The following is an 18,735-nucleotide window of genomic DNA, read 5'->3' on the forward strand; positions in this document are numbered from 1 at the left end:
CCAAGCGTTTCTGGCCTTCTAGGTGTGTGTTGTAAAGTCCGGTATATCTTTGTAAATGATTTGTTACTTTTCTCTAACTGCTTGTAAGATTCTGTTCTTGTATTGGACTTCTAGAACTTTGACTATGATGTGTGTAATGTAGTTATTTTCTATTTGTAGGTTATTTGGCTTTCTATATGTCCTGTTTACCTGTTTGTTAAACTTGTTCCCCATTTTTGGATAGTTTTTTGCTATCATTTTAGTAAAGAGGTTTTAAAAAATTCTATTCATGGCTGTGCACACACATGCACACGCGTGTGTGTGTGGTGCTGGGCATTGAGCGCATAGCCTTATGCCAGGCAAGTGTCCTACCACTGAGCTACCTCTCCAGCCTTCATGCCCTCTTCGGATTTTACACTAGTTCTGATTAATCTTGGACTAGTCTTCTCTGCATCATCCACCAATAGTACCTATTGGATCCATATTCCACATACCTTTATTTTTAAGGTATCTGTATATGTAGTCACCTGCTTTAGCTCTCTCTCTAGTTCTGTTTTCACACTGGTCGCTTCTGCATATATGTTCAATAGAATTTTTTTTAAGTTTCCACTGTCTTATCTTACTTTACTTTTTGTTTTACATTATTAGTGTGTGTGTGTGGTACATAATGTTCACATCCATTGTGGGAAGTGGTGCCCATACATAATGCATCTTCATTCTTTGCATCCCCTTTCCTTTCCCTGCACCCCACTCTTGATCCCCCTTTTGCACATGTTTGCAGTACCTGATGTTTCATCTCCTTTGTGGAGTTGGTGCATGTACTAGCACTTTTGCATTTTGTTTTCGTTCCCTTTCGTTCCCCTCCTTCCCACGACCTCCATTTCTTGATCCTCTTCCCCTTGGAGAAAGATCTTTCTCCCCTCTTTCTGTTATCTATCTTTTCTTTTGCTCTTTATTTTTATTTTGTGTTTCTCATATAAGAGAAATTATGTGATAGTTAAGCTTTTTATCTCCTGGATCTCTGTTTGGTACCTTTTTATGAACTCTTAATTCTTTGTTAAACCGGTCATTTGTGGTTTTTTTTTGTTCAACTTTTTAATAGTGAGTTCAGTAAGCTAGGGCACTGATCATTTTATTTATTAAATCCATTACTTTTTCTTTATTACCAGTTTGATGATAATATAGCATGGTTAGTTTTCATCATATTACTTGTGCATAGGGCTTATTGAGCATCTTATTGAGCATCTTTCATTTCATGAAAACTATACGCTTTTAGTTTTCATGAAATTTTTAGCTATTTTGACTGTTATTTTGTCAAATATGTTTTCTAGTCTTTTTTCCCCTTTGAGGATTAAGTTTATACATACGTAAAATTGCTTAAGGCTGTTCCACAGCTCACTTATTCGCTGTTCATTATTTTCCTTTTTTCTCACTGTGTTGACTTTGAGTTGTTTCCATTGCTATGTCATCAAGTTCACCAAAATTTTATTCTACAGTGTTTAATTTGCCGTTATTCCTGTCTAGCATATGGTAGTTTTTATGTTTAAAACTTCACCTTGGGTCTTTTATATATTTTTCATGTTTCTATTTATCATGCTTAGGGGCTGGGGATTTAGCTCAGTGGCACAGCGCCTGCCTGGCAAGTGCAAGCTTGTGAGTTCGATTCCCGGTACTGGAAAAGAACAAAACAAAAAAAATATTTATCATGCTTAGTGTTTCCTCAGCTGTTTGAACACATGGAATATAGGAATAACTGTTTTAATGGTCACGTCTTCTAAATTTTTTATCTTTGTCATTCACAGATCTGTTTCTATTTATATTTCTATTTATTAATCTGTTTCTAAAATATAAGTATTTATAGGTCATATTTTCTCTTTCTTTGCATACCTGGTAATTTTTTATTGAATTTGAAATACATAAATTTTACCTTGTGGGTTTTGGGTATTTTTGTATTCCTGTAAACTCTCTTGAACTTGTTTTCTTTCTGAGACACAGTTTGATTCTAAGTATTGCTTTTAATCTTTGCTTATAGGACCATAGCAGCATTTTATCTAGGACTAATATTTTCCACTGCTAACTAGGAGCATTTTATCTAGGACTACTAGCAGCATTTTATCTAGGACTAGCATTTTATCTAGGACTACTAGCAGCATTTTATCTAGGACTAATATTTCCTACTGCAAATCCCTAGTGGGACAGAATTATGAGATTTCCAACCTGATTGGTTAAAAATTGCTTTATCTTCCTACTTATGTATTTATTGCACTTGAAGTTGAACCCAAGGCCTTTGCACTGAGCTACATCCCTGATTTTTTTTTTGAGGCAGGGTCTTGCTAAGTTGTTCTATAGCCCAGACTGTGCTTGAACTCATGACCTTCCTATTTTAGCTTCCCAGAGTGCTGGGATTACACATCTGTACCACCAGGCCTGGCTCTGTACTTTCCCATGATTCTTTTCCTGGCTTCAGGTAATGCCTGATACTGTACTCATGTGTGATGAATGTTCAGTTGAGGACTCTGGGAATGCCCTCAACTGAGCTCTGGGGTTTCTCACTGAGAGCTCCTTTCTTGGGTCCTCTACCTTGTGATTTCAGGATACCCTTTCCTCCCTGGACTCCCATGCATCTTTGTCTGGGTTCCCTGTCCTGGTGTAGCACCCACCAACTTGCAGCAGGCACTAAACTGGAGGTAGTTGTGGTGCTTACTGCATTGATTCCCTGTTCTGAATAACTCTAACAACTCCTTTGTCACTGGGGTCCAATGTTTCCGCAAAGCTACACACGCTAGGATCAGGGAGGACTTAGTCTGTCCACCACAGTGGAGCCAAGGATGATGTGATGGAGAATACGGCATTTGCACGATAGAGTGTATCATACTAGAAAAGAAGGTAGAGGAAAAACCGCAAGCTCATGCTGGTTCTTCTGCCTTGAAGCCTTTCTAGCCCCTCTCCTTGCTGGCACCTTGTTTTTAAACATAAATTGTTGCTGCTTAAATAGTCTAAAGATACTCTTTTCTTTTAACCTATAATAAAATATCTTGAAATGTCAAATCAAATTGAGTCTGTTAAATCATATAATTATTTTATGTTAATTTATAGGGAAATGCTTTTTCATTATTTGTCCTAATTGTTTTTCTTAATCTAAACCACTTTGTATATGTATAAAATCCTCTTTGTTTTGACTCTTGACTTTTTAAGGAAAAGATCTACATATCCATGTGCATCTGTAATGTATTTATGTGCTTCTCAATACTTTAAAAGTACTCTTCGCATATATTTTACCTGTATTATTATAGTTATTCACTGTGGAGAATTTAGAGGTTCTTATGCCATTCTCTACAAAATGAATGTCCTTTAATTTCCAGTACTCTATCTTATAAGTGTTCATTTAGGTCTGTTCAGAGGTCATTAAAAAGTAACAGGGAAGAACTGCAGAATTTTTGAACAGTATTTAGAAAATAATGACAAATGTTGATATAAGTATGTTATAAAATCCTATGTCTAAGAAATATGTTAAACAACTAATACTAAAATTTCTGGTAGCTAAATAACATTTCAGAAGATGGATCTAGTGCATTGATAATTAGCATAATATTTGAATTGCAGAAAACTCTTCAATTTAATGAGTACAATCCTTTTTCACTTAAGTGTCGTATAAAAACCTAACGGTTTTCAAGCTAAACGATTTCTGCTTAGAATTCTGTTTAGAAAATACTTCTCAGCAAAAAATTGTGCATTGTGTATATTTACAAAGGATGAGTTTTTAGATGTTAACCCTTTAGAAAATTAAATCTATAAGATATAAAGCAGTATTATTCTGTTTTTAACTTTGCTGATGAATGGCAGTCTTTTCATCAGAATATTACAAGTGGGCCTTAACATCTCTTATTGTCATTAACATCCTCAAAGATGTGTGCTTGTTTAGCCACCTCACAGAACTGGACGTGTCCTTTTAAAAAGATAGGTGTTGTTCTACAAGACCTGAGGTTATCTTGACATAGATAAACTTTCATTAGCATAATAGCTTCGTTGTTATGGAAGTTAACAATTAATTGTTTTAGAAGTTATAGTGTTCTTTGATGTTTACTAATATGTATTTTTTCTAATAAATTTTAAACGAGCTTAATGAGGTACAATTGACATATAATAAGTGGCCCTTTTTAATTTAATTTAATTTTATTTTTTGGTCTTTTTGAGACAGGATCTCCCTATGCAGTTCAGGCTGGCCTTGAGCTTACTTTGTAGCCCAGGCTGGTCTCAAAACTTGCAGTGATCCTCCTGCCTCAGCCTCCCGAGTGCTGGGATTCACGTGTCACATATTTAAGTGATATAATTTTAAAAATATTGACATAAACTAGGTGTGGTTGTGGACACTTGTCATCCCAGCTGCTTGGGAGGCTGAGGTGAGAGTCTTGCAAGTCTCAGGCCGGCCTGGGCAATTTAGTGAGATCCTGTCCCAAAACAAAAAAGAGGGGCTGGGGATGGATCTCGGTGGTAGAGAACTTGCTTAGCACCCGTGAGGCCCTGGGTTCAGTCCCCAGTACCAAAAATTCATGAATACCCGCGCGCGCGCGCACACACACACGCACACACACCCTTGAAACCATCACAATAATCAGATAGTGAACATTTCCATCTCCGAAATTTCCTTCTGCACTTTTCTCACTTCTCACTGCCAAAAGTACACTCTCTTCCCCAGGCCACCATTAATTTTCTTTCTGTCACTTCAGATTAGCTTGATTTTTCTAGAGTGTTATAAAGGGGACCACATAGGGATGTTACTTTTGTGGGGGGGGGTCTGGTTTTTTTGCTCTGTGTAATTATTTTGAGATTCTTCTTTTTGTTGTTTGCGTAGTGTATCCTTTTTCACTGCTGAGTAGTGTTTCTGTGCACAGATATGCCGTAATTTATTTACCTCTTAACCTAATGGGAGGCATTTGGGTTGCTTCCAGTTTTAGATGTTACGAAGAAAGCTGAAGTGCTGAGTTATAAGTAAAGCTGTTATAAAAATGGAATGTGTTCGAAATTGTTTTATTTTAAATTTTTACCACATCTTGGCAATCATGCCCATCAACATTTATCAGACATATTTTTGTACACCTTTCTCAGTAGCTTGTGATAATTATGGAAAACTATGAAAATATTTTACTTTAAACCCATTTCCTGCCTTTTGTCCATTTTACTTGTTAAAGGTATTAACTATAGGAAGGGAAAAAATTTCATTTTGAATTTTGGAACCCTAACAACTTGGCCAGCATTATCTTACCTTTTATGACATCCCTCAATAAAAATTTTAAGTGTAATAGAATTGAAGCCCTAGTCCTTCATTAACCAAAGAGTTTATGCAAATGCTTTCTTCACTATAATGATGTTATCATGACTATTTTTCTAAAGAGAATAAATGTTTCCTAATGACCATATTTTATTTCCATAAGTAAATGTGGCAGTTGAAATCTATCACACTTACGAAATTTTCTGTAAAGAAGGAAATATAGAAAAGATCCCATCATGCCATACTAAAAAAAGATGAGGCACAATTGAATTTATATTTTTATTATTGAGAAAATTTTACTGTTCCAGTTCTATAAGTTTTTGAAAATCTAATAACCTATAGAGTACCTAAACAAAGAAATATTTCTTATGCAATGTTATTTCAAATTTCTAAACATTTTTCCCTAGAAGAAAAGTAACCAGAGTGTAACATTTGCTCTTTTGTACTTGCTGATTCTTCCCAATAAGTATATTTGTGTGTATATGCATGCATTATTATGCATGTGCGTGACATTACATATATTAAAGCACTTTGCTAAGTCAGTAATGCCTCCTGTTTATGATATGATTTTAGTATACTTACAGTCTGTTAAGAATAGTTATAATTTTAGGCAGTAGTTATAAATTTAGGCAATTTAAAGTGGCATTTCTCTACATTAATGTTGTATAAATAACTTGATCCAAATACAGGAGCCATTTTACTGTACTGCATGTTTTCTAAGAGACTAAGCATATTGTACCATTTTACTTCTTTCCTGAAAACTTACAGACTGAATAAAGAAGCATATGATTCTTCTCCCAGTAGAATCCCGTATATTCAAGTACTAGGTTCTTTTAAATATATCATCTTCTTATATTGGTTTATTGATTTACATTTTGGGAGAGATAGCTTGCAAATTTTTTCACTGCATCTTATGATTGTATAAAGTTAATTTGAACTATAACTCTTCATTTTTTCTTGTTAAAATTATAATGACCTTTGCATAGTATTTGAATTGAAATCAAATTTTTTTTTCTCTTGCTCTTTTTTTAATCAGTAGGAAGCTTTATTTTCTAGGCTAAGAGAAAAAATACTATCATGATTTAAGCTCAATAAAAAGCTAATAAACTTTTTTTTCAGACCTCTATAAAAATGGACTCCAAAGGGCTAACTTTGTACCATTCATCGCTGTCCTGAAGGTAAGCACAGTTGTGTTTAGTTGTTGTGACATACTGACAAGTAATCATTGGTTTTGGTAAGTCCTGTGTTCAAGCAGAATTCCTCTTGATATTTAGATGGTAATATTCAAAGACACTAAAGGAGAAAAGAATCTTTTCATGCCGCATTCATCGATGTGTACATGGGAAAATTACCAAATACAGTACACTCTAAATTATTCTCTAACTGAAACATTCAATAGTTTTCATTTTGTAAATTTTAATTTGAGGTTTGCTCATAATTATTATAGTGGGATGTTTAAACTTATATATTTATTTCTGAAAAAAATGTTTAATGTTCCCTGTTTCCTTCAGCCTAATGGCCATTATTAATATGTTTTCCCAGCTATTAAAGTTGCTATTCTAGAATAGCATTATTATAAAAATATTCTAATGTATTTAAATGTGATTGCCATCAAGTTATCATGAAATTATGTCAAGTTGAGGCACATAAATAGTTTAAATATTTGTGTGTATCATCACTGCATAGAGTTTAAAATAGTCTTCATTACAATATGATTAGGAATAAATAACCTCCTTTTTCACTGTTAATTTTTCTTTCTTTCTTTTTTTTGTTTTTATTTTTTGAGAGAGTCTTCCTATATAGTTCAGGCTGGCCTGGAACTCACTGTGCAGCCTAGGATGGCCGTGAGCTTGCAGTTATTCTCCTGCCTCAGCCTCCCAAATGCTAGGATTACAGACATGTACAACTACGCCTGGCTTTTTGCTGTTAATTTTAAATAATTTTTACATGATTATTCAATAATTCGATAACCTACCAATATTTATTGAACACCTACCATATTTAAAGTATCAGTTTAGGCATACTGGATAATATAATTATAAAGTAGACTATATCTTGCATGTAGGTCATTTATAATCTAGTCAAGGTTCTAGAATGCACATAAATACAACAGAAAGCAGAATGTAGAGTACCACAGAGGAGCACAATTCTGTGCCAAAAACATAATTTTCATAATTTTAGGTATATAATTTTTCCCAGTCCATGTCAACATCTCTGGAAAAAAAAAAAAGATAAAGTTGGATTTAACAAAAACAAAACTTTTTACTGAGTTAAAACATTTTGCCAGAGATATAATCAGACGCAGTCAGACAATCTTTTTGATATATCCTTCATTTGGAATTATTATTGGTGTCAAACTTTATTCCCTGTGCTATACTTAGAAGAATTTAAACATCTGTTTCCTTGACCAGTTTTTGCTTCCTAAGGATATTAATTTATCTGAGATATTTATAGATGTAGGAAAAGTACTTTTGGATGTTTTTGCTGTTAGTAATTTTTTCTCTTTATATTCATTTTTTTTTTTTATATAGGGAGAAGGTAGATTTGTGGTATTTTTTTCCTGCTAGGAATATAAAGTAATATGGTGTATAAAGATATAAAAATAGACACAAGACAACGAAGATAGGGGCTAAAAATAGTATCTTCGGTAGCATGAAATATGTAGAATATAGAAAGAGAAGAGCCACAGAATGAAACAACTTAAGAGGTTCTCAGGGAACTCTAAGCTGTACTGTGTTTTTGGCCTTAAATCTTTTTAAGGACAATAATGTGTCGTACTTTAATATATAATAGCACTATTAATAGGTAACTAAATTTGCCAGATTGAATTTAATTTTTGTTTCCTTTTCCATTCTTAATTTTTTGTGTGTGTGAAGAGGAAGGAAAATCAAACATGAGTACAGTAATCCACAATTTGAAAGCGAAGATGAATCAAGATGAATAATATATTATTTGTAATTGAATATGAACTGAAAGTCTTGGGAGTTGAAATGTCTGATTGAATGAGAATAGATCTAAAATGTCTCTCCCTATGCAGAAATATGAATATAAAAGGGAAAATTGCTAACAGCATATATCTTCCAAAAGTACTTCCAAAAGTTTTCTCACATAGAACAAAACATCAGACTGATGAAAGAAACAATAGATTGGTTTCTCTGGATCTTTTCTGTATGACCACATGAAATTTCCTTTATAAAGAAAGTTGGTTTTGTATTAACTTCCTTAACATTTTGCCTGTTCAGATTGAGTGTCACATCTGCATTTTGGTTCAGCTGAGAGAAATGTGTAGTAGAAGTCAATCTTAAATAGAGACTCTTAGTTCAATAAAAAGTGGTTATAAACAAGCTTGAAATTTATTGGAGAAAAAGTATATTGTAAAATTCACTTTTATATTCTTCTCTATAAGTCAAAATGATAACACGTGTGTAATTTACCACAAAACCTTACGATTTATTGCTTGGAGTATCGAAAAATAATAAGAGCTGTATAAATTCTTAGTAAAAATGATATTTTATTAAGATGGTAGGAATGAGGAGGAGGACTAATACATTATTAAAGGTCATAACGCCATCAATAGATAAATAAATAATATGTGGCGTAGGCATACAATGCTACATCATTCTTCCATAAAAGGAGTGAATTTCTGATACATGGTACATGAATGGACCTTGAAAGCATGCTAGGTGAAATAAGACGGCCAAGAAAGGACAAATATTTTATGATCTATTTATGTGAGGTAGACAGAAAAGTCAAATTTATAGAGAAAGTAGAATAGAGGCTCTCAGGGTCCTGAAAGGAGGAGGAATGGGTGATTATTGTTTAATGGGTACGTGGTTTCGGTTTAGGATGATGAAAAAGTTACAGAAACAGTGGTTGACAGTTGTACAACATCATGAAGGTACTTAATGCCAGTGAGTTGTATACTTGCAAGTGGCTAAGACAGTAAATTTTATGATATATATGTTTTCCTGAAATAATAATCCTAACTTAAAGAAATAAAATTCAAAGTTTCATGACAAATTATGAAAATGTCCCCCAAGTTTCTATTGAAAATCACTCATACCAGAAACCAAACTGGATGTGAAATGATAGTCAACTGATGACAGAGATGTCAGAATTATCTGATGAACATATTAAAGTTGTCTTGATAAAAATGTTTCAATAGGCAGTTAAGAATATCTTTAAAACAAAGAGCCACTACTCCATAATGATTTTTAGAAGTTCCATTCAAGTGGTATTTAATCATTTTAAATCTGCATGTAACTTACAGCCTTCAAACATGTGAGGCAGATGGCAGAATCACAAGAGAAACAAAATCACAAATACGACGGGAGATGCTTTCCATAAACCTTAGTAATCAGTGGGGTAAATCTGTAACAATAAAGACTTGAACAACATAATCAACTTGAGTAAAGGAAGGAGTGGATGAGAGGAAAGAAATACAGGTTAAAGAAATCACATTTTCTACTTAGAAAAATGCAGTGTCTTCAAGATTCATTCATTCATGTAGCTTGTGTCAGAATTTCATTCCTTTTAACTAGGGTGACAGTTGTCCATTGTGTGTATGTATCACATTTTGCTTATCCATTTATTACCGGCCATTTGGGATATCTCTACCTTTTTGCTATTGTGAACAAAGATACTATAAATATTTGGGTAGAAATATTTGTTTGGGCCCCTGCTTTCAGTTCTTTTTTTTTTCTTTTCTGGTACCGGGAACCAAACTCATGACCTTGCACTTGCCAGGCAGGCGCTGTGCCGCTGAGCTAAATCCCCAGCCCCCAATTCTTTTGTATATAACTCAGAAGTAGAGTTGTAGGAGCTTATGGTAATTGTATGTTTGAATTTTTTTGAGGAACTATGCTAGTGTTTCCTGTAGTGGCTGCACCATTTTATATTCCCACATGCAATATAATCTCCATGTCTTTGCCCACAGTTGTTCCTTTCTTTTCTTTTCTTTTTTTGTTTTTGTTTTTTGTTTTTGCAGTCCTGGGGATTAAACCCAGGGCTTTGTTATGTTAGATAAACCTGTGCCACTGAGCTACTATTTTCTTTTTTATAACAGTCATCCTAATGAATGTGAAATGGTATCTCATTATGGTTCTGATTTACATTTCCCAAATCATTAGTAATGCTGAGTATCTTTTCTGGGAAACAGTAGACTTTATCAATGGTACATGACAAGTTAGGTTTCCTGAACCCTTCCCCTTCTTCCTGGGGTCCTGATGGGAACTGTGTCAAGGAGAGAAGATTCTCAGTGTACTGGGGGACTGAGTTGTGATAGCGACTGCCAGCACCGGAGGTCCTCTCTCTCTTTCATGCTCTGACTGGGGCTGCTGGTCCAGAGAGCTATCACTCCTTGAGGGCCCTGTGGACCATGTGGTCTACCACTTTGTTGCTGTGGCCGGATTTATTGCATTACCAGAAAATGCGCTTGACAAAGTGGTTGTTGAGGGCAATGCCAGTCTCAGTGTGATAGGTGGGAGAGTAGGTGTCACTGTTAGAGTTGAAGGAGACCACCTGGTTCTCAGCATAGCCCGGGAAGCTCTTTAGGGGTTTTCCAATGTCTGTTTTATTACTGTTTGTTTTTGAGACAGGGTCACTCTCTCTGTAGCCTAGGCTGGCCTTTAATTCACAGCAATCCTCCTGCCTCAACCTCCCTAGTGCTGGGATTACAGGCATGCACTACCATGCCTGACTTATTACTTTTTGATGTCATCATACTTAGCAGCTTTTTCCAGATGGCAGGTCAGATCCACAGCTAACAAGTCAAAGGGGGCACGTGGACGACCACGCCAGTGAGCTTCCCACTTGGCTCAGGATTGAGCTTGTCCACAGCCTTGCCAGTGCCGGTAGACACAGAAGTGACGATGTGGGCGGTCCCACAGCCGTCATGCAACAGTTCCCAGAGGGGCCGCTCAGGGTTTTCTGGGTGGCAGTGATGTCCTAGAGTGTGGTCACGAGCTGCTGCATGATGCCAGGGTTGTCCTGGATGATTTGGGCTGGGGTGGGGTGCTGCATGGTTGGTGGCGCAGGAGGCACTGCTGCTAGTCTTGAGTGAGTTGTACTTCTCATAGTTCACACCCATCATAAACATGGGAGTGTCAGTAGAAGGGGCAAAGATGATGGTCTTTTCACTCCAGCCATCACAAAGGCAGTGAAGGTACCAGTGGACTCCGTAACAGATTTAGTACCTTAATCTCCCCATTTGACGTTGGCAAGATTTCACTTTTGGAAGATGGAAATGGGCTTTCCATTGATGACAGCCTTCCCGCTCTCAGCCCTAACATTTAGACCATGTAGTTGAGGCCGGTGAAGGGCTCGTCGATTGTGACAGTGTCCCCTTAGCCACTTAAAAGCAGCCCTGGTGTGGGAAAGCAGTGTGGCCAAGTCTGCTTACGCCACATTCACCAGCCATGTCAGGGATGTAGCTTGTAGCGCATGAGAAGAGGCAGATGTCTGTTGGATGGGTTGGAACCATGAGCCGTGAGCATCTCTTCATGTGCTTATTTATAACCTACACAGCTTAAACTTTTTGTTTGGGCTGATATTTTTGGACACTAGACTGGCAGGCGAAGGGGAAGCACTGCTTTATTTACTGCCAGATCTAGGTAGAAACCCAGGCCTCCTATTCATCTTCTGTTGACTCCTAGGGTGGGGTGCTCCTTGTTCTGTGTTGCTAGGGGCAAACGGATTTCAACTCCCCAAGTGAGTTCCAGGGTTTAAAATTGTACTTAGCAGAGAAGTGGGGAAAAGCACCTCACCATCTTCCCAGAAGCAGAAGTCAGATTACTAAAAGCCCTTTTCTGCTAATTCAATCATCTTTGTCATTTCTGGTTTTCTTTCTGTGGTCTGTTTTTTTCTAAGTTGTGATTCATATTTTCCTATTTTTATTTTGTGAGTCTGGGAATTTATGATTAGATGCTGGACACAGTGATTATTATATTGAATCTCTGCTATTTCCTCTAATGACATTTAATTTTATTTTGGCAAGGGGCTGAGTTTCTTGCAGATCCACTTGATTCTTGTGAGGCTTGTGTTTAAGTTTGGCTAGGGTGTATCTAAATCAGACTGTATTCCAGGCCTTTTTTAACCCTTCTTCTAGGAGTGACCTTTCTAGGATTTCTACTGAACCCTTGGTGTTCAGAGAAAACTTTTTGTTCAGGATGCTTGCATTTCCCAGTTTTGTATGAGTTATTCTTTGTCCTGTGTTACAGAGTTTTACTCTATGCATATGTAAGTCAATACTCAGCCAAAGTTTACAGAAATCTCTGTGCAGATACCTATCTCTGCACAGCTTTCTCTTGTCCTGTGTCTGTTCCAACTTCTTCAGGTTCCCAAACTCTGATTACTGTCTCCTTAACTCATATAGATTGCTGGGCCGCAATCTAGCAATTGTTTACACATAGAAAGCCAGGAGAAGTGCAGAGCTTGCTTGCTGATTTAGTTTTCATATCTTAGGGCTTGCTTTCTTTGCTAACCATTGTGTAATGCCTGGTATGAGTTGTTTCATCCCCCCCCCCCAATATTTTAGTGATTTATGGCAAGAGGGCAAAATCCAGTTCCAACTACTGTCTTGGCCAAAAGTATGACCCTTTCTTACGTAGTATATGTATGTGAGTGTGCTAGGAATTACCCGCTGTAATGGTTGATACATTGTGTCAACTTGAGAATTGAGAAAATTAGAAGCTTAGCTAAATGACTCAGCAGGCTGCCAGGGTCCTCACTGTGTAAACATCCTGAGTTGTGCAGGAGGAGGCTGAGAAGGTGTGGGCGGATAGCCTAGCATACCGTATAAGGGAGGAAAAGAGGTTTGCCCTCCCCTCTTTTGGCTCTTGTTGCTCTTGTTGTCTTTTGCCGCCTTGAACAGTTGCCATGCCACCCTGCCCTGGAGCCAGCTGATTACAGACCGAAACCTCTACAAACTCTGGGCTAAACAAACCTTTCGTCCTTTAACTTTGGATGTGAGGTATTTTATCTCAGCAGTGACAGAAAGGTAACTAAGACAAAATTTGTTACCAGAGAAGGAGGGTCATTGCTGTGACTATACCTGACCATGTGGTTCAAGAGCCTTTGGGAACGGCTTGTGGGAAGAGTTTGGAAAGGTTCAGAGATGCTGCCTGAAAAAGTAATGCTGAATGCCTTAGGCTGTTCTGTATGGGAGATTCTGGTCAGAGCTCCGCAGACCAGAAGGCTGACAGAAATCCTGTTGGTAAAGACCAGGCTCGGGAGGTTTCTGTGGGGAAGAAGGACTACACTGGCTTCTGGACTCCAGATGATATGTGCTATGACTTTGCACAAAGTTTGTCTGCATTTTGCTTGTGTCCAGGGATTTTGCCTGAGACTAAGACTAAGGGTTGCAGACTAATTAATCTGTCAGAAGAAATTTCAAGGCAGTTGAATATTAGGGTGGTGGCATGTCTATTGTTTAAGGTTTTAGTCAGATCTATGTTGACAATAAAGAGCAAAGAGCCCAGCAGGATGATGTAAAATACCGTGTTTGGCCAGAAAGGAAGCTCCAGTAAAACTGTGGACTGCAAAGACAGAGCAGAGGAAATCTTGGTTGCGGAGAAAGAACATGAAAATATGGCCTAAGGGCATCCTAAGAAGCAAGTGTCCACCCTTTGCAGCCCCAAAACTACAAAGGTGAAAGAGTTTGCTTTGAGGAGAAAGCTGCAGAATGCCATGTTCCCGAATGGCAGCAGCACAGAAAATTTGTTCCTCAGAATTGAATTCAGAGTGCTCAGCAATCCAGGCACTTGACCCCTACAGCTGAGAGACAGACAAGCCTGGCTACTGCTCCAGCTGACAGCGGACCCTCACATCATCCACATGGCACTGGTTTCAGGTGCCTGCAGAATACAAGAGTGATGGGGTTAAGAAGGTTTCCACCTCGGTTTCAGAAGAAGGCCTGGGAAGCCAGGCAATGTGCCCCGAGAGGGCAGTGTGTGATGCTGTGAGTGTGAAGCCAAAGGTGCAGTGGAGAGCCCAGAAGTTTGGAAAAGCCAAAAATATGGATTGTCTAAGGAATGCTACAAGGAGGGAAGAAAGCTAGCCCAAGAGAAAAGCTGGAGCTATAACCACCAGAAGTGCCATAGGGGTGGAGCCATGCAAGCCCTTTGGAGCTCACAGTTTGCCACAGATTGCCTCAGATGCTGATAAGGCACTATAGGACTTAATGTCTGCCCTAGTGGATTTGGGACTTGCTTTGGTACCAATCCTTTATATCCCACTGTTTGTAACTTTTGGAATAGAAATATTTATCTTGTGCCATTGAATGTTGGAAATGTTTAACTTTGTTTTCGTTTGTATAGATTTGCCTTACATCTCAGAGGACACTTGGGACTTGGACTTTTAGCAATGCTCAGTCTGTTAGGACTTTGGTAACTCTTAGAGATGGAACTAAATGTCTTTTGCATAAAGGGATATGCATGAGTCTTTTGGGGGGAGAAATGTTATGGTTCTAATGTAATATGATGTTGATAGACTTAATACTGATTCTTAAGGATTGTTAAACCTGTGTTATAATGTTCAAATTGTAAAATGATACGAATAAGCATGTCTTTGTATCTGGAAGCCAGTTTAAAGATATGTGTCTGGTTGCCAAGCTGGCAAAGGATGGATTGTAATGGTTGATACATTGTGTCAACTTGAGAATTGAGAAAGTTAGAAGCTTAACTAAGTGACTCAGCAGGCGGGCAGGTTCCTTACTTTGTAAACATTCTGAGCTTGTGCAAAAGGAGGGTGAGGAGAAGGTGTGGGTGGATAGCCTTGCATACAGTATAAGGGAGGAAAAAGGTTTGCTTTCCCCTCTTTTTAGCTCTTGTTGCTCTTGCTGTCTTCTGCTGCCGTGTACAGTTGGCTCTGTGCCATGCCACTCTGCCTTGGAGCCAGCTGATTGAAATCTTCACAAACTGTGAGCTAAAGAAACCTTTCCTCCTTTAACTTTGGGTGTCAAGTATTTTTTTTCTCAGCACTGAGAGAAAAATAACTAAGACACTCACACATGGTAAGGACATGTAATACCAGTAAGTTACACCTCTAGCTCCTCGTAGTTTCTAATTATAAAGAGAAAGGATAACACCTTTTCTGTTATTATTCAGGGACTCAGAACTATGTTTTACCATAGATACCCAAAGTATACATAAGTAGGATAACTATAAAAAGGAGATTTTTGTGACATCTTTCATATTTTTTATTTTAAAGAGAATAAAAGTTTTTAAAAACATTAAAAATGATACAGAATTTCAAAACAAGATGATAGGAAGTCAGCAATGGTTGTTATATTGCCTATTATTATCTTCAAAGTAGTTGTTTGGATTACTAGATGTAAGCATGCAAAATTGGTCAAAACTTTTTAAAAAATTGAGCATTAACTGTGCCTTTTAATAAACCAATAGAAATTAGTAGTACAATTATTTTAGCTATCTTGTGTATATATATATATGTATATTTTTTCCTTTCTTCTTTCTTTCTTTTCTCCTTTCCCTCATCCCAGGTGAGCATCTTTCACATTTTTTAGAACAGTTAAGAGTTTGATGATAACACATGAAAGAATATTATTTTCTAAAAACTCTTGAATATGTATAATAAAAGTCACAGATAATAGGAGTGAAAAATGTAACACAAGAGCACATCCACTCCTGTATCAACTCTAGAAATAATATGCGTAGAAAAATACTGGAAATCAGTATCTCAAAATGTTAATTGAAACTATTTCTGAAAAATAGTATTATACATGATTTTAATTTTCTCTTTTAGACTTTTTCAAGATATGATCATATAGTATTTTTACAATAAAAACTTTTTGAATAGGTAAATTTTGCTCAGTCATCTAAAGGAACTACTTATAGTCAAAGTTGAGGTACCAGAAAAAAGGAAAATGGATTCAACATGGTCATCATAAAAAGAAATAGAATGATGCTGACTTAGTCTATTTTATGCTTCCATAAAAGAATACCCAAGACTAGATAATTTATAAAGAGCACAGATTTATTTCTTAAAGTTCTACAGGTTGGGAATGCCAAGATTAAGTGGCCCACCCACATCTGGTGAGGGCCATCATGCTGTTCATTTCATGGAAGAAGGTGGAAGAGCAAGAGACCACATGCCTGTGTGCAAGAGAGAAATGGGGAGGACGGGGGGTCAAATTCATCCTTGTATTAGGAACCCACTCCCATGACTCACCTATTCTCACGCTAATAACAATCTATTCATGAATGCAGAGTCCCCATGACCTAACCACCTCTTAAAAGGCCCACCTCACAACACTGTCACATTCCGGGTTAAGTGTTTAATGGATGCTTCTTAGAGGGGACACATTAAAAAAAAAATAGGAATCAATTGAGGTGGTGTATGCCTCTAATCCCGGCACTCTGAGAGGCTGAGGCAGGAGCTTTGCCAGTTTGAGCATAACCTGGGCAATTTAGTGACGTATGGAGACTCTGTCTTAAAAATAAGAAATAAAAAAACCTGGGGATGTAACTCAGTGTGAGGTGTGGGGTTCAATTGCCAGTATGGGGGAAAACAAAACAAGACACAGGAAAGAGGCATCAGGAGCAGGAGGAAGGAGGAAGGTATCAGCTAGTAAGTAAAAGCAAATGATGAATGTACTTCGGAAGAACTATGGCAGGAAGTAAGAGAATTTTCAGATAAAATTTCATGATATAAAAAAGATCAGAGATGACTTTTTGTTTTGATCAGCCATGACTTAAATATATTATTAGATAAAAAGTTAGCTGACAGAACTCAGAAAATAGACTAAGTGTAAACCAAAAAAAAAAAAAAAAAGAAAAACATCTTAGAAAAATTGTAGAATTGACACCCTGAAAATGAAATTATTGATAGAGGTCCGACTTACAAGAAATTACACAAAATGAAGCTAGAATAACCAGATATAAAAATCGTTATAGGGAAAATGCTAGTTGTGGAAAGCAGATATCATATATTCACATAATTCACATTTCATAGAAGATAAATAGAGGGAAACTGTCATGAAATAAACGTGGGTTAAATGCTCATAATTGAAGTGGTCATTCTATATTCCCTAACCCTATCACGAGCAAGACGTTTTTCTGACGTATAACTGAATTTCAATGGTAAAAGGAGAATCTTATAATCAAGCCATTGTCAGGCTTTCACTCCAGGTAGATACCATAATAGAATAAAATAGAGTAACATACTTTTTACTACATTAAAGTTAAAAGATGTAACATCTGGTCAGCTAGGCTGTCTTGTACATTTAAATACACAGATGTATTTTTGGATATATGGTAATTTCATAGATACAGTCTTCATGAAGATTTCTGAACAAATTCCTTTAAGATTTTTCTCCCACTAGTGAAAATTAATAACTTACAAATGGAGATATTATGGTAAGAAATGGTGATAGTTGAATCAAATATGATTGAATGAAGTGACTATAGGATGTGGAAGTGTGTAGAAAGTAGGATTTGACCCAGACTATTTGAGGGAAGAAGGAAGCACAGGTTAGGGTATTTCCACTGAGCAGATGGTACTTGACTTGAGATTTAAAAGAGAAATAAAAGTTGACAGGCAGAGAGGAAAAAGCATTTGTCATGGAGGACAAGGCACAGGTGGGGAAAGCAGAAGTATGAGAATCATAAATTGAAAATTCATTAACAGTTCATCACAAAAACTATTGCTATTCTTCTGTTTACTTGAGGCATGGAGATTTATTTAAAATCCAGATCCCACCCCCATAAAAGCAAGATATATATTGTATTGCATATAAATAAAAAAACATTTTGGCAGTTATTTTTGTACAAAGATTATTAATATAATAATTACTCCTGCTTCAATGAATCTGAACCTTAACTTGCTAACTAGATAATGTAGTGCTCTGATTTCACTGATTGGTTCTTTTTTTAGTCTTTTATTAGTACAGGTTTGCAGAACATAATGGATACATTCATTGTAGGCCTTTGGCATGTGTATACGACACATCTTGCTTTCACACACTCCCCAATATCTCTTAGTCTGCTTCCCATTTGGAAAAGATCTATCTCTCTGTTTTCTATTGTCTATCTTTTATTTCACTCTTTAATTTATTTATTCATTGGGTTTCTTATGTAAGAGAAACCACACAGTATTTAAACTTATTTCACTTAATATTATGGTCTCAAAGCACATTGATTTTTTTCCTACAAAATACTGAAATTTATCCTTCTTTATAGTAGAGTAGTACTCCATTATAAATACCACATATTCTTTATCCATTCCTCTGTTGATGGACATATACGCTGCTTCCACAAGTTAGCTATTATGAATTGCTGCTATAAGTATGAGTATTCATGGATTACTGTAATATGATATCTTTAACTCTTTGGGACTGTACCAGGAAGGGGAATAGCTGGGTCAGATGGAATTTCTATTTTAATTTTTTGGGGGAAATCTCCATACTGATTTCTGTAGTGATTGTACTAATATACATTATACATTCCCACCAACAATGTATCCCCCCCCCC

At 36.7% G+C, this 18,735-nt stretch overlaps 1 protein-coding gene across 3 annotated transcripts in view; it reads left to right on the top strand.

Annotated features, from left to right (window-relative positions):
- The window catches only part of Lace1 (lactation elevated 1), a 231,154-nt gene that overhangs the window by 106,065 nt on the left and 106,354 nt on the right, over nucleotides 1-18,735 (top strand). For all 3 annotated transcript variants that reach the window (XM_005377845.2, XM_005377846.2, XM_013510900.1), the window contains exon 7: nucleotides 6,368-6,426. In XM_005377845.2, the coding sequence (XP_005377902.1) occupies nucleotides 6,368-6,426 (59 nt within the window). The remainder of the gene's footprint in view (nucleotides 1-6,367; nucleotides 6,427-18,735) is intronic.

Source organism: Chinchilla lanigera, unplaced genomic scaffold, assembly GCF_000276665.1.
Source record: "Chinchilla lanigera isolate Chin_1 unplaced genomic scaffold, ChiLan1.0 scaffold00010, whole genome shotgun sequence".
NCBI classification, from domain to species: domain Eukaryota; kingdom Metazoa; phylum Chordata; class Mammalia; order Rodentia; family Chinchillidae; genus Chinchilla; species Chinchilla lanigera.